Source organism: Enhydra lutris, unplaced genomic scaffold (assembly GCF_002288905.1).
Source record: "Enhydra lutris kenyoni isolate GAN:26980312 unplaced genomic scaffold, ASM228890v2 scaffoldscaffold8, whole genome shotgun sequence".
Classification (NCBI taxonomy): Eukaryota; Metazoa; Chordata; class Mammalia; order Carnivora; family Mustelidae; genus Enhydra; species Enhydra lutris.
Genome location: NW_019154092.1, coordinates 13,817,441 through 13,831,962, shown reverse-complemented (window position 1 = coordinate 13,831,962; position 14,522 = coordinate 13,817,441). Strand labels below are relative to the sequence as shown.

Genomic DNA, 14,522 nt, shown 5'->3' with positions numbered 1-14,522 from the left:
CGACTGCTTGACCTACCCCAGAGTCATCTGAATTGGCTCTGCTAAAGATTCTTCCTTTCTCTGGAGCAAATGTACTTTCCAGGGCCAAGTCTCAAGACTAAGATAGAAAATAACCCCTTCGACTTTTTGCTGGAAAGACTATTTCCTCAACGGACAATTAATTTTCCACAACTTCAGGCCCTACTCTCATGTCTCAGGCCCAGCGCTTTCCAGGGCAGCTGGGTCCCCGTCCACACACATTTCAACTTCACAGATGAGAAAATGGACACAGCCTGAGCTGACCCTTGCTGCTTCGTAAACAGGGCAGTCTCAGAATTCTCCCTCTTCAAGTGAAATGAGCACCTGCCAAGGACTGTCAACTCACCCAAGCCATTTATTTTTAAGGTCAACCCATATGAGGTACCTTAAATGAGGGGCTGAGGATCTGACATTAAAGGGAGATACTTGTTACTTGCACAAGGTCATTAAAGAATTTAATATCCTGAGTGGCTAACCAGCAGGTTTTCTATCATGTGATGACCAGGCTGCTTTCTCCAGGGGAAGACAAGGCACAACTGCTTGACATACCTTTGGAAATCTCTCCGTTCTCACTGAGACCCCCACAAAGGGAGAGGGTGACATCAGGCAAATCCATGGCAGAATCGGAGAGGCACTCGGTGCCACTATCTGCAGCCGCACTTCCCACAGACTGTGGGGACTGGGAGCCGGAGAGCGTGTCAGACTCAGGCCACTGCCGGGAGCCAGGGTCCGATTCACTGTGGGCAGCAGATGGGGAGAAAAGGATCTGCCTTATTGCAACTTCTTATATTCCTAGCTTACTATGTGGTTCTCTGGGGACCTGAACCAAGTAATTTATTCCATTAAAAAAGGAACAGACTGACCTATGGACATAGTTTTTCTTAGGTAGAGTTTAGGATCATATCATAAATGACATTAAAAATAACCTAATCGCACTGCTGAGGAATTAACAGTGAATACAGTAAATAGGCCACAAAAATCACTATAGTCACTCCCAGTAAGACAAACTTTTCAACTATAGGCTTTCTGATTTTAATTAAAGGAGTAAAAGAGTTATAACCATTTATTTACATTTCCATGATGAAAATGACGGCGTAATTAAGAAAAATCTGATGTTTGGGAACCTTTGATCCTAACTTCCTAGAAAAAGTGGTGGTACTACACACATCCTGTAGAAAATTACTATGGTTCAGAGCTGTCTAGGCTTTTCTAAATTCATCTGTTACTTCGCAAAACAAAGAAATTAAGCAAGAGAAAATTCTCAGGAGCGTAGACCCACCCTGAAACAAAGATTTTGAGAAATAAACTATAAACAAACTATTCTTATACCAGAGAGATTCAGGACTAAAGGTGAAGTTAATTCATTTTTCTAGATGGTAAGGGCATGGAAGCCAGGTTTTAGAAGATGATCCTGAAGGAAACTTTGTAATGAAGTATAAATCTGAATGAAAAGGATAAGGAAATGGTACCTTAAGTTTCTTATTCATGAATGCTTACTGCTCCACACTCTTTGAATGGACATTTAATGTCACATTGAAAAGCTGTTCTAAAAGTTTCAAATTCTTTTATTTTATTCAAAAAGCCAATATACTTAATGTATGTGATTCAATTAAGCTTTATGATCTTAAGAAAAAAACTCAATTTGAGTAGTAGCTGGCAGCAAAGTATGGATAGGCCATAAATAGAAAGCAGTTTCCAAAGCTATTATGTTTTGCATTTGAACCAACAACCCAGATTCAGGTTTCTGGAAATTTTCTTTCTTAATAGCAATGCATACCCAGTCTACAATATTGACATTAGTTAGATCAACAGAATGTTCTTCTCATTGGAAATGGTGAAAAAGCCAAAGCTGATGTAAAGCAGCAAAATCTAATATGTTGGCATCAGAGAGCAAGGCTGACCCCTGGGTAAAACACAAACAGGGCCCTGCTTTCTCCTGGGCCCATGGCTAGGTCCCCCTGTAGTCAGATGTGGCCAAGTGACCATATGACCGAGTTTTAAGATGTGGACAGAAGGGGTGTGCTGTGCCCCTCCCAAGCCTGGCTCCTGAAAACTCCCCTGTGTGAGTCTTTCTCTTTTCCCTATGGAGGCCCTAAGGGAATGGTGGAGCCTCAAGATGGAAGAAAAGCTGTGCTCCTGAATCCCTGGGAGTAAGGCGTCTGGCACCAAACATTAGCACTGGAATACATGAGCAAGAAATAAACTTCTATTGTGGTACGTCACTGAGGTCCAGTGTTTTATCAGAGCAGCTAGTGTTATCCTAACCAATGTAACCTCTAAATACATGGAGGATGCCATCTGATTCAACATGTTGCCAAATCTATAAGAGCAGTGTGACTTACATCAATGTTTAGCTATAATTACAAATACTGGATACTTAATCAAGAGGACATGGATCATGACAATTAACAAAACAAATGGTGATAAGCGTTATATCAGTCCCACTACCTTTTAAGTATTTATAAAATGTCTCAGAAATAGGCTAACTTGGTGAATGGGCAATGACCTCAGGCAGTCAAATTATAATACAGCATAGTAAGGTTTCATTGCATTTCATTCTCATTTTTTAATCAATCAATCAGTTTCTCCCCATTTTTTAAAAGGGAAACTAAAAATATCAATCCTTGGAATATCAATAAATAAGGACTGTGAAATCTGAAAGAAAGTGTTAATTCTAAGCTTACATTTTAACTTTCCTATTAAAAAAACATGGAGCACTTCTAGTTCTTTCACCTTAAAAAACCCAACTACTACTTCATGTGAAGAACATATTTTAAGACAAATTTAGGGCAGAGAGCTAGGAAAGAATTTTAAGGACTTTCCAAAAATATCTATAAAAAAATTTAAACATATCAACCCCATCTTTCCATTTTAAATAAAAACTTAAAATGTTTTTCGATAATTTATTTCTAAATACTTAATTATGTGTATCTATAACTCAGTATATTCAAACCATACCTTCCATGAGAAAAAGTAAATTGATTTTTGTAATCAGAGTCTTATAATGGAACTTCCCTACGGATAGAAATGAACTTAGGAGAACAGTACAATACACTGTATCTGAGGTTTTAAAGTTATTCAAAGTGGAAAATTGTGAGGTGGGGGGTGACAAATGGTAAGAGCTCTAGGGAAAATGTGGGGCTCACACCAGCTGGAATGGTGTCTCACTGGGCCCAGCCAAAGTTCACCTGGGAACTCAGACTCACTGAAGGAGTGAAGGCATTCTTTGTAAAATGTGTTTGAATAAAGATATATTACCTTTAAAACATAATAAATGGAATATGCTGATGAACTTTTATTGCATTAATGACTGTAAGATTTGCTAATGTGAAGTCATAACCATTGGTAAATCGTTACATAGCTTTAACTAGTATACCTCTTCTCATTATACTGAAAATTTCTTTATAAGTAGGTAATAGGTAAATTATAATAGGTAAAGAGGTAAATTATTAGTTTCAAATCACTACAGTCCAAACAACACACAATTTCTGAATTTCCCAAAATCTGAAGCAATCATCCAACTTAGCTAAAGATCTCCATAACCTTGCTCCTTTTTCACAGAATGTTTTGATTTAGAAACAGCCACTATATTTCACAGCTAGTCACCCTTCAACATCTAAAAAATACACTACCTCTTAGGGAAATAGAGGGCTGCAACTTCAGGTTCTAAAGCCTTTAAGTCATCCAGGTAAATATCATCAGGTCCCTGGTGCTGGCTTCTCTTGTGAACACCTATTTTTATAAGAAAAATGCATCAAAAGTAAGAACTTAAGCTATTCTTCATTTACAACTCTTCAAAAAAACAAAGGTTTTACAAACAATTAAGACCAACTATGATTCAAACTGTATTTTATTTTTAAAGATTTTTCTTTGACAGAGAGAATGAGCAAGAGAAAGAGAGCAGGAGAAGAGGGAGAAGGAGAAGCAGACTCCCTTGCTCAGCAAGGAGCCTGATGCGAGGCTCAATCCCAGGACTCCAGGACCATGACCAGAACAGAAGGCAGATACCTAACTGACTGAGCCACCCAGGTGTCTCAACTGCATTTTATTTTTAAAGGTTTCAATTAACCTTTCCGCTGTGTTGGTTCTCAAGCATCCATGCCAATGAAAGAGAAATTCGGTGTTATACACATAACAGTTGTACAATAAACACACGCTAACTTCTTTCATGTGCTTTTAGATGGATAATCTTAGCACCTGAATCATTTAGATTTCATGATAAAGTCTTCTTAGAATATGAATAGGCATGACCAAATCTGATGAAATCACTGGCACTGAGAAAGAGGTCGTTATTTTAAAACTGTGAGGGAAAGGTTGCTATAAACAGGGGAGTCATATGGTGCCAAAGTATCAGCAAGCATTACCTTATGATTGCAAAAGGACAAAAATCCTTTACAATGGATAAATCTGGCAGACAACACCTTAAACAAGTGGTTATATATATATATACATATATATATAAAATATAAATATATAAATATAAAAAAATGTAAAAAGCTAGGGGGAGAAAAAATGAGATACTAGATAAAGTACTCAATATATCCTAGAGGTAATCTTCAACTCAAAAAATAAACAATGTTGAACCCAAATCTAATTAAGCCTCTAGACCTGTACTGCCCACTCACTATGACAAGTCACCAGTGTCCTAGACTAAGACAGCTGTATAAATTGTGGTAAAAAATGTGTAAAACACACTAGATTTCTAAGTCTACTATAAAAAATGTAAAATATCTCAATTTTTATATTGATTACATGTTAAAATTATAGTTTGGACTTACTAGCTCAGAATATATTACTAAACTTAATTTCACCTTTTTTTTTTAATGCGAGAAGATTTAAAATAGCATACGTAGCTCACTTTGCATTTCTTTTGGGCAGTGTTGTTCTAGAGCCTACTTCTAGTTTAAGGAAATATGGGGATATCACCTTGGGAAAAAACTATCAGATACATCCAGAATGTGAGAAAGCATACAAGAGGACTGGATGGGCTCTTGAAAAGATCAGTATCACGGGTGCAGAGGGGGAAAGAGGTGCAGTGGTGGGTGTATAGGAGTGAGGGGAGTATGTGTGTGGGCAGGGCTATTCTAAATAAAAAAAGGTTAAACACAAGAACCACATGCAACATGTGAACCTTAATGAGATTTTGGTTTGGAAAAAAAAAAACGGCTAAAAAGCTTTCCTTGGAACATTTGGGGAAATATGAACAGATGACAATGGTCCTGTGGTTATGCAGACAATGTTCTTATTCTTTTAAGGTATATCTTACAGTGTTTAAAGGCGAAATGTCACAATGCTTGCAAGTTTTTCAAATGGTTTGAAACAATAAAAAAACTGAGTGGAGAAAGAGAGGAAGAAAGCAAATATGTATAAAACTTTCTGATAACAAGCTGGGGGGAGGGGCGCGGGGGTGGCTCAGGAGGTTAAGCCTCTGCCTTTGGCTCAGGTCATGATCTCAGGGTCCTGGGATCCAGCCCTGCATGGGACTCTTGCTCATCAGGGAGCCTGCTTCCCCCTCTATCCGCCTGCCTCTCTGCCTACTTGTGATCTGTCAAATAAATAAAATCTTTAAAAAAAAATTTAAAAAGCTAGGGGGAGAAAAAATGAGGCCAAATGAATGGTAGAAATCACTCGGTGTTCCTATCTGTTAGTTCCACACTATGTGCTAAAAATAGGGGTCATTATTTCCCCCTAAGGGTCACCATGTGGTAGGAATGGGGGTCATTATTTTCAGACCGAAACAAAACATTCACCCTGAAAACTGGATTTTCCTCCTTACCAGTTCTTAGAGGAGAACACATGATTATGGGCCTTTGGTTGCTGAGCTATGGAAGAGCAGGTACCAAGTTAAGCTGGATCATCAGCTAGATGATCATATTTGGCCATAAATACCCTTGCCAAATTATTTTAAACTTAAATTCAATTTAATTAACATATAGTGCATTTATTAGTTTCACAGGTAGAATTTAATGATTCACCAGTTGCATATAACACCCAGTGCTCATTCCATCAAGTGTTCTCCTTAATGCCGATCACCCAGGTACCCCATTTCCCCCTACCCCAATTCCCCTCCAGCAACACTGTTTCCTACAGTTAAGAGCCTCTTATGTTTGTCTCCCTCTCTGTTTCGTATTTTATTTTTCCTTCCCTTCCCCTATGTTCATCTGTTTCTTAAATTCCACATACAACTGAAATCATACATTTGTCTTTCTCTTAACTAAGTTATTTCCAAGTGACTCTGAAGGTCCACACCTGTAGTCATTATTTATTTGGCCAATTTGTGATGATTTAACCTTGAGTGTATTTTCAATTTTTAAGTAAGGTTTTATTTCCCTAAAAAATAGGGTTCAAGGCCAGTGTTCAGACAGTATGTTCTGGTTCTTAACTGAACTAAAAACTGTCAATGGACAACTTTGTATTTTTAAATAGTAAGAATGTTCTGATTTATTAAACCTGTATTCCAAAAGTGAGATAGAGCTATTGAGCCAAGAGTCAGACCCAATCTTTTATGTTTCAGAGGGCAATTATCAATGAAAGAAGAGAAAACATACTAAAATTAAGCATACATTTATTTATTTCCCATGTTACTGGAAAAAACGTAATTAATTTGGCCTCATCTAACCTTAGAGATGTTTCAGGTGAAAACATTTTTCTCTCATCCAATTTTTTCTTTTTGAACATATAATCTTTGGGGGATTCCACTTCACTTTATTGGCATACTGTGTCAATATAAAGATTAATTTTATGGATTAACTGATTTGAACATGCTCATTAATTTTTTTTCAGTAAATGCCTCCCAAGGGTGTACTGAGTAGGAGCAGTTGGGAGGGAGCAGGGAGAAAGTGAGAGTCTTGCTCTAGTGGAATTTGTAGTGCAGTGGGGAAGCCCTATTAAACAAGCAATGCTCACAATATGTGCTAGGTCTGGTCAGGGGAGTATAAATACAAAGGTTGCCATCATGTATCATTTGAAATACAGAAATAACTTATCTAAATTTACAGTACCTGATGCCAAATCAAACAAATGATTACCTTTCTTCTTTGATGGTGAGTCTACTTTCACTGCAGGTTTTGATTCTGAGGGGGCCTCCACCAATGATGGGTTAGGAAGGTGGTCTGCATCTAACATAGATGAAATCTGAGGCTGCTCCAGGGGAGGTTCAAGAAGTTCTGCAGCGGAAGTCGCACTGCTTATCTGCTTACACAGGGCTCTGGGTTTGGGTTTCACTATGGTACAGACCGTTTCTCCCATGGAAGCATCTTTCTCAACTTCACTTATGAGGTTGTCCTCACTGGGAATTACCCGAAAATGGGTATTTTCTGATGGTGTAATTGTAGCTGTCCTAGGATGATGGTCAGATCTCTCTCTTTTGCTGACCTAAAAAAAAGTTTAATTGCTTAAAAATTAAACTACCTTCAAAGGTGCTTGTTAAAATCTATTTCTTAAGCTGGATGCAGGTAATTGAATGCATTTTATTTGTAACAACACATTTAGTTAACACATGATTTTGTATGTGTGACGTATTTCATAATTAAGAAGTGGGAAAAACTAATAACTACATTTTGTTCAGTTATCACGATATCTACAAAAAAGTTCTATTTCAAACTGCTATACTATGAAGAGTTAATCACCAAAGAAGACTAAGGAAATAGGACAAGTTTTAGATGCTAAGAGGAAGAATATTCATTTTCAGGGAGAAAAACTTGTGTGCTATGTGAAAATTTAGCCCTGCTTGGACTATACCTCAAGACTCTGTTAACAGTGTAAAGTGGGTAGTGAAATCTCAATGCTAATCACACATATAAGCAAAATGTGTATTAAAAAAAACTTAGAGGGTCTAAATATTTTCTCTCTCAAGTAATGTATTTTTCCAATTCTTTCATTATGATCTGTGAAGAAGTGAAAAAAAAAGTGAAAAAGCTTTCATAAAGTCCATTTCTTATTTAAAACCTAAGTGTGGAAATTTTAGTTTCCTTTAGGTAACTTTTAAATGTTTCTTATTAAAATGTTAACTAACAATCAACATTATTTACTAAATAGAACACATGAAATAATGCTGGATTCCTTCTGTTGCAGTTATGAAAAATGTTAACTTTGGATTTCCTCATGTGACCACATGAGGGCACTACCATCATTTATATTCAGGTGCACTAGCTCAGAAATCACCCCTCCCCACTTTACCCAATGACAGAGACACCTCACAGGTTTTCAACTGGACATACTCCACAGGCAAGAAAACATTAGTACCTTGGTAGACTCTGGGAACCCACCCCACGTCCACTCCATGTGGGACTCAGATCTGAGTAGACTCTCAGCAGGTTTCACCTCCAGCTCTGAATCACTCTTAGGACACACTGCTCCTGGGGAATAGGGACTGTAAACACGGGACAAAGAAACGTGATGCCTTTTAACTCCGCGAACTTCAGTCTGGCTGAGCTCAACAAATTAAAAGAAATATAAGTTTGAACATATCAACTTTATCCTGCCAATATAAAGAGTCTATTGAAGGGAATATCAATTACATCTTCCATTTGAGTTCTTTAATAATAGTAAAACACCAACCAGTATCTATTGAGGACTTGCTGGGTTCTCTGCAAATGCTTTATATGCATTATCCCACTGATTCTCACAAGAAATCAATGAGAAAGGTAATTTTACAAGAGATGAACTGCACAGAGACATGGGTTAAATTAACATAATACATAAGAGAAACTGGATTTGAACAAAAAACAAAGTGTGACTGCATGTTTCTACACATTATCCACAGTTACAGTTAAAAGTTGACACTTTAAGATTAGAATTTAAGAATTGTAGAGGGCCAAATTCTAAGCTGATTATGCAGATCTACACTAACCAACACTGTAAGCATAAGTGAGATCAAGTTTAGGAACAAAATAATTATTGAGAGGAACGGTACATATTCATGTCACAAGTACATATTCATTCAGTTCTCCTGCATGAGAGAAATGGGAAATATTATTACTGTCATATGACAGGAACTGAGAAATCTTGAAAATACTTACTTGTCTAAAGGGGACCAGTCTCCATCAGATAAGGGGTAGTGATCCCCAGAATGGAAGAGCAAAGGTTCCTTATATTCATCTTCCTTTAAGGAAGTATTTGAAGATCCTCTGTGAAAGGCAAAAAACAAAGTCATGAACAATGACATTATTACATCAGCTTAAAAATATCTCCAAATCTACTGACACATGTTTAGATGGTACAAATGAAGAAGGAAGGCCAACTGATTAATAACTAAAAGGAAAATAGGAAAGAGAAGGGGGATTCACTCATGCCACCTACCATACACTACTGCAATCACTACTGAAGTATGGGATAAACAGGAAGAACCGAAAAGATGTGGATCAAAATTCCTTTTTACAGCCCTTCAAAGTAATTGATTCAAAGGCCAGAAGAGGAAAACTAAGGCTTTATGTATATTTCATTCAATCCTTACAAATCCAAGGAAGACTATCCTATATCTGATCAAGGATCCAGAGAAGTTTAGTAAATCAAAGAACTAGTAAGTGGATGAATTCAAAACAAGTAAGCCCTTGCTCTTTCACTATACTCTCCTGTATATTACAGCAAATACAAGACTATGAGTTGAAAACGAGCTATACTGCTTGTCAAAAATATCCTAAAAACTCTTAAAAACATACAAAACTTATTTTTCTTTTTGTTTGGGCCAAGAATTACCTAAGAATGATACAATGATGATAAAATGATGATACAAAAGCACAATAAATGCTTTTAAGATTCATGGAGACCTCAGAACTATAGGAGGATGAACTAATGCTAATAAGGTTTTAATTAATTTACCCTTTGGTTTTCTTGAATTTGCATAGTTAATGTAACTAACCTGCCATATAACCTTGAAAACATCCCTCAGAAACACTGTGGGCCCCAGCTGTTCATCTTTAGTTGGAAATTTACCACTTGTCCCATTTCAGAATGTTATTTATCAAAATAAAATAAAAACCAATTTTAGGGGATGCCTGGGTGTCAGTTGGTTAAGCATCTGCCTTCAGCTCAAGTCATGATTTCAGGATCCTGGGATTGAACCCCAAGTTGGAGTCGGAGTGGGGCTCCCTGCTCAGAGGGGAGTCTGCTTCTCCCTAAATCCCTCCACACCCCTCCCTCTAAGCTTGTGCTTGCATGTGCACATCCTCTCTCAAATAAAATCTTTAAGAAAAAAAAAAAAAAAAACTTTAGGTATTTCTCTGGACACAGAATTTCTTTCCTAAGTGTAGGGGCCTGAGGAGGATAAAATATCTGAAAGTTGCAAACTTTCCAACCCTACCTAATTCCTACCTTGCACAACTGCAAAAGCAGTTGACTTTCTATTCTTTTTCTGATTCTTCGACCTGTTTAACACGCTGTTAATACTTTCGACCCTCAATATCTTCCCCCCAATTATTTTAGAATCTAGATGTTGAGCTGGAAGGGGCCTTACCAACCATGTAGTTCAATTCTCTTGTTTCCTGGAGTAAGAAACAGGCCCAGGGGCGCTTGGGTGGGTCAGTCGGTTAAAGGTCTGACTCTTGATTTTGGCTCAGGTCATAATCTCAGGATCCTGAGATAGAGCCCTGTGCTAGGCTCCGTGCTCAGCAGGGAGTCTGGTTCCCTCCCTCTCCCTGCTCACTCTCTCAAATAATAAATAAATCTTAAAAAAGAATTAAAAAAAGAAACAAAGCCCCAGACAAGAGTGATCAAGTAGCTGTTGTTCCACAATCAAAAACAGAACGGGCCTAGTCTTCTACCTTTCAGCTCAGCATTTATTTCCGTATACATCTGACCTGAATTCCCATGACTGTCACATTTTGTCCTTTTTTTGAAGTCCTAATTTTCTGTTGGCTACATAATTAAGCAGATCTCGTTTTAGGGAAATTTTAGGAAAGAGTTCCTCCAAGTGGCAGTATCTATGATACATGGTAATCTAAAGAAAAAACAAGCCACTAAACTCCTAAAAATTATTACAACACCCTAATTTACATGCATTCTGACATGCCTGCTTCCCATGCAAATAAGATTCTGGCTTGGAGAGAGAGTGGACAATCTAACTGCCGACCAAATCAGGACTCTGATAGATTTGGCTGATGCAGCCTTTTGTACGATCTGGAAAAGTGAGGCATGTGCAAGAATTTTTGTAATGCATTCATTTACAATGCTTGTGTACAAAACATTTAGAATAATGATTCTTGTGCACTTAGTAGGCAACTCTGCATATGTTTTAGAAATGTTTTAACTTCCTAAATTGAAGCTGCAGGTTGTTCAAGAATTCTAAGTTTTGGGGTGCCTAGGTGGCTCAGCTAGTTAAGCTTCTGACTCTTGGTTTTGGCTTCGGTCATGATCTCATGGTTATGGGATCAAACCCCACACTGGGCTCAGTGCAGAGTCTGCTTCAGATTCTCTCTACCTCTCACTTGAGCTCTCTCTCTCTCAAATAAATAAAATCTTAAAAAAAAAAAAAAAGAATTCTAAGCTTTGCTCAATTATGTTATAATAAAAGACACACATCAATAAACTTTGATGGCAAAAGTGTTACTTCAGTGTCCTTTCTGGTGGATCTTGGAAGAACTGTAGGCAGAACTTTAGGGTCACTTGTGGGCAGCATCTTCTTGTCTAATGCTCATCAATAAAGTAAACCATCCTGCTGATACACATATGGTCCTCTTCCAGTGCCAGAGCAACCACTGAGTGGAACAGATCTAAGATAACCTTTTAAAAATCAAAATCTTGAACAAAAAAATACATGTTCTACCCCCAACCGTTACCTTTTAAACCCTAGGCACTGCTGACTTGACAACTGGCATATATTAGCTCTTCTACTGAGCTGGTAAGTAAGAAGTAATCAAGATTTCTCACTTTAAAAAAAGCCAAAATGACAAAAATCCTCCTTTCCTCTTCAACTTACTAGGAATGTTTTGATGATAAACTCTAAACAACAACTCTCACCTTTTTAGAAACAGATGAGATACCAAGATGCCGAGTAAGGATATACACCCAAGGCTGCCCAAGGGCCAAGTCATTAATTCAGATCTTCTTTGTGACTTACAATTCATTTGGGTTTTTGGAAACCTACTAGATGGAAAAGACACACACTGCTAGTCTGCTTCAAGTGATATTTTAATACTACACCAGGATGTCTAATGGCAAATTTTATAGAACAGCAGAAAGGAAAAAAGAAAATGCCTCTTCCACTGATTCCACAGGAAAAACAAGTCTAAACCTCACACTGTAGCTCTACAGAAGAAACAACAGCAACCAGCTGGACCTGAGCTCTGTCCACAGTGTGTGCACATGACCAGCACCTGCAGGGAGAGCCCTACCTTGCTGACTGGACCCCCTTGTCGTCATCAGAGCTCATTTCCACATCCACGGTATCCTCTGCGGCAGCGGAAGCAGTCTGGTCTTCCTTCTTACTGTCCTGTTTGCATTTCTTTCTCCTTCGTTTTTTCTTTTTCACAGAACTTGAAGTGAAAACCGTTTCTGTTTCCAAGATGTGTGAGATGTCTGAACTCTGAGATGATCTTTCATTTCCACCAGATTTCTCCAAAGGGGCATCAATATCTTTAAAGAACTGGTCTTCAGTAGGAATTGGTGAGGTGGCAAGGTAAGCAGGGAGCTTTTCCTTAAAAAGAACATGAAGAAAGAAAAATTGTCCATGACAAAGTGGACAGTGAATCAAAAACAGTAACAAACTCTTTGTGTATCTAAATTCACAGTAGTAGAAAGAATACACAGTCCCCAAGTAAGAGTGTCACACTGAACGAAGTCACTGCCCACTCTGCTCTGAAAGATCTTTACCCTGGCACAAATTGTTCATCTGGTCCATGTAACTGAATGAATTTGAAGGAACTGATATACCAAATTAGCACAAAGCCATGAAAACTAAAGTTAAAGCATAGCCAATTAAATTCTCTGCAACGGGAAGTTCAAAGTAATGGCAGCATTCCAAGGAGACAGTACAAGGCACTTTGTCAAGAACTTACAAAGTACGGTAACAGGATAAAGCAGAAGGCAGGGATCAGGAACACCCCATCAGATGGTGGCAGCAGGACAGATAAGTGAAGTGAGGATCTATAGTAAAATTCGTGTTAATTTAAATTTAATTAAATTAATTTAAATTAAATGAGGGTGGAAGAAGGTGATTAAGATAGACAATACCCTGTTAACAAATGAAATTAGTAGATTTTAAAATTGTAATGTATTCAAGATAGCCTTCAGGAATTCAAAAGAAGAAAATAAGGCCCAATAGTCAGAAATAATTAAACTCATGGGGGGCCTGGGTGACTCCGTTAAGCATCCCACTCTTGATTTCAGCTCAGGTCATGATCTCAGGGTCCTGGGATTAAAACCTCTGTTGTGCTCCATTCTGAGTGGGGAGTCTGCCTGAGATTTTTTTCCCTCTTCTTCTGTTCCGCCGACCCCACTTGCGCATGTGCTTTCTAAAATAATTTTTAAAAGTAAATAAAGAATTAAACTTATAATTTAATATCAAATAAATGATCAAGTCTGCTGTTCAGAAAATTAACTTCTTAGTCACTGACTTCATCCCTTTGTTTCATGGGGGAAATGGAAGGTATGTAATAGAGGTATAAATTAACCTCAAATAACATAGAATACTCAAATTTTTACATAATAGTCCTGAAAAATGAATGAGTTTCCATAATTGTTCTAAATCAAGCTTTTGAATTTGGCTTTGGTAGACATATTACCCCAAAGCCAAAATTTTGTTTATCCAAGCAAAATGTGTGTTCACCAGCAACACACACTTACAGAGGAACTGTGATAACAGGATATTATTCTGTATGCCCCCAGGGCACTCAAGTGACAGGCTGTGGCCTCTAACTTCCAGAGCCTTTTAATTCAATGGTCCTTGTTATAAATAAGTTCACTAGTACTTCTTAAAAGCTGTTTCGTCTCTGGTGGCATTTCCTAGTTCTGTTATAGCACTGTTTGCAGTTTATGGCGCAGGGGTGGGGAGCAGGGGGCGGGGGACGAAACAACCTAAATCTCTGTCAGAACAAGGATGGTTAAACTGTGATGCGTCCAACTGTGGATGACTGGGCAACTATTAAAAGGATGGGGACAGATCTAGAACTACATGCTTCAAAAGGATCTAACAATATATAGTTTAGATGAACCAAGTTTAAGAGAAACAAAAATGTAAATAAATGGAAGACAGATGGGTTTTGGTAACATTTATTCCCTTTAAAACTGTAAAGTCCTGGAGAGTGGGGGCATGTTATATTCATAGTATGTGACACTGAGTAGTAATTCCAATGCTGTTGGATGAATTAACTTTTTTTGCTTTAATTTTAAAGATTTACTTTATTATTTTTTTTTTATTTTTGACAGAGACACAACAACAGAGGGAACACAAGCAGGGGGAGTGGGAGAGGGAGAAGCAGTGTTCCCTCTGAGCAGCGGGGAGCCCTGACACGGGGCTCCATCCCAGGACCATGACCTGAGCAGAAGCCAGACGCCTAACGACTGAGCCA

General features: G+C 37.9%; 1 protein-coding gene across 2 annotated transcripts in view; it reads right to left on the bottom strand.

Annotated features, from left to right (window-relative positions):
- Positions 1-14,522, bottom strand: part of LOC111142445 (lipin 2) — a 79,573-nt gene that overhangs the window by 12,770 nt on the left and 52,281 nt on the right. For both annotated transcript variants that reach the window (XM_022495593.1, XM_022495592.1), the window contains exons 4-9: positions 12,348-12,649; positions 9,039-9,146; positions 8,263-8,389; positions 7,047-7,392; positions 3,651-3,750; positions 568-755 (exon numbers count right to left, since the gene is read on the bottom strand). In XM_022495593.1, coding sequence (XP_022351301.1) covers positions 568-755; positions 3,651-3,750; positions 7,047-7,392; positions 8,263-8,389; positions 9,039-9,146; positions 12,348-12,649 — 1,171 coding nt within the window. The remainder of the gene's footprint in view (positions 1-567; positions 756-3,650; positions 3,751-7,046; positions 7,393-8,262; positions 8,390-9,038; positions 9,147-12,347; positions 12,650-14,522) is intronic.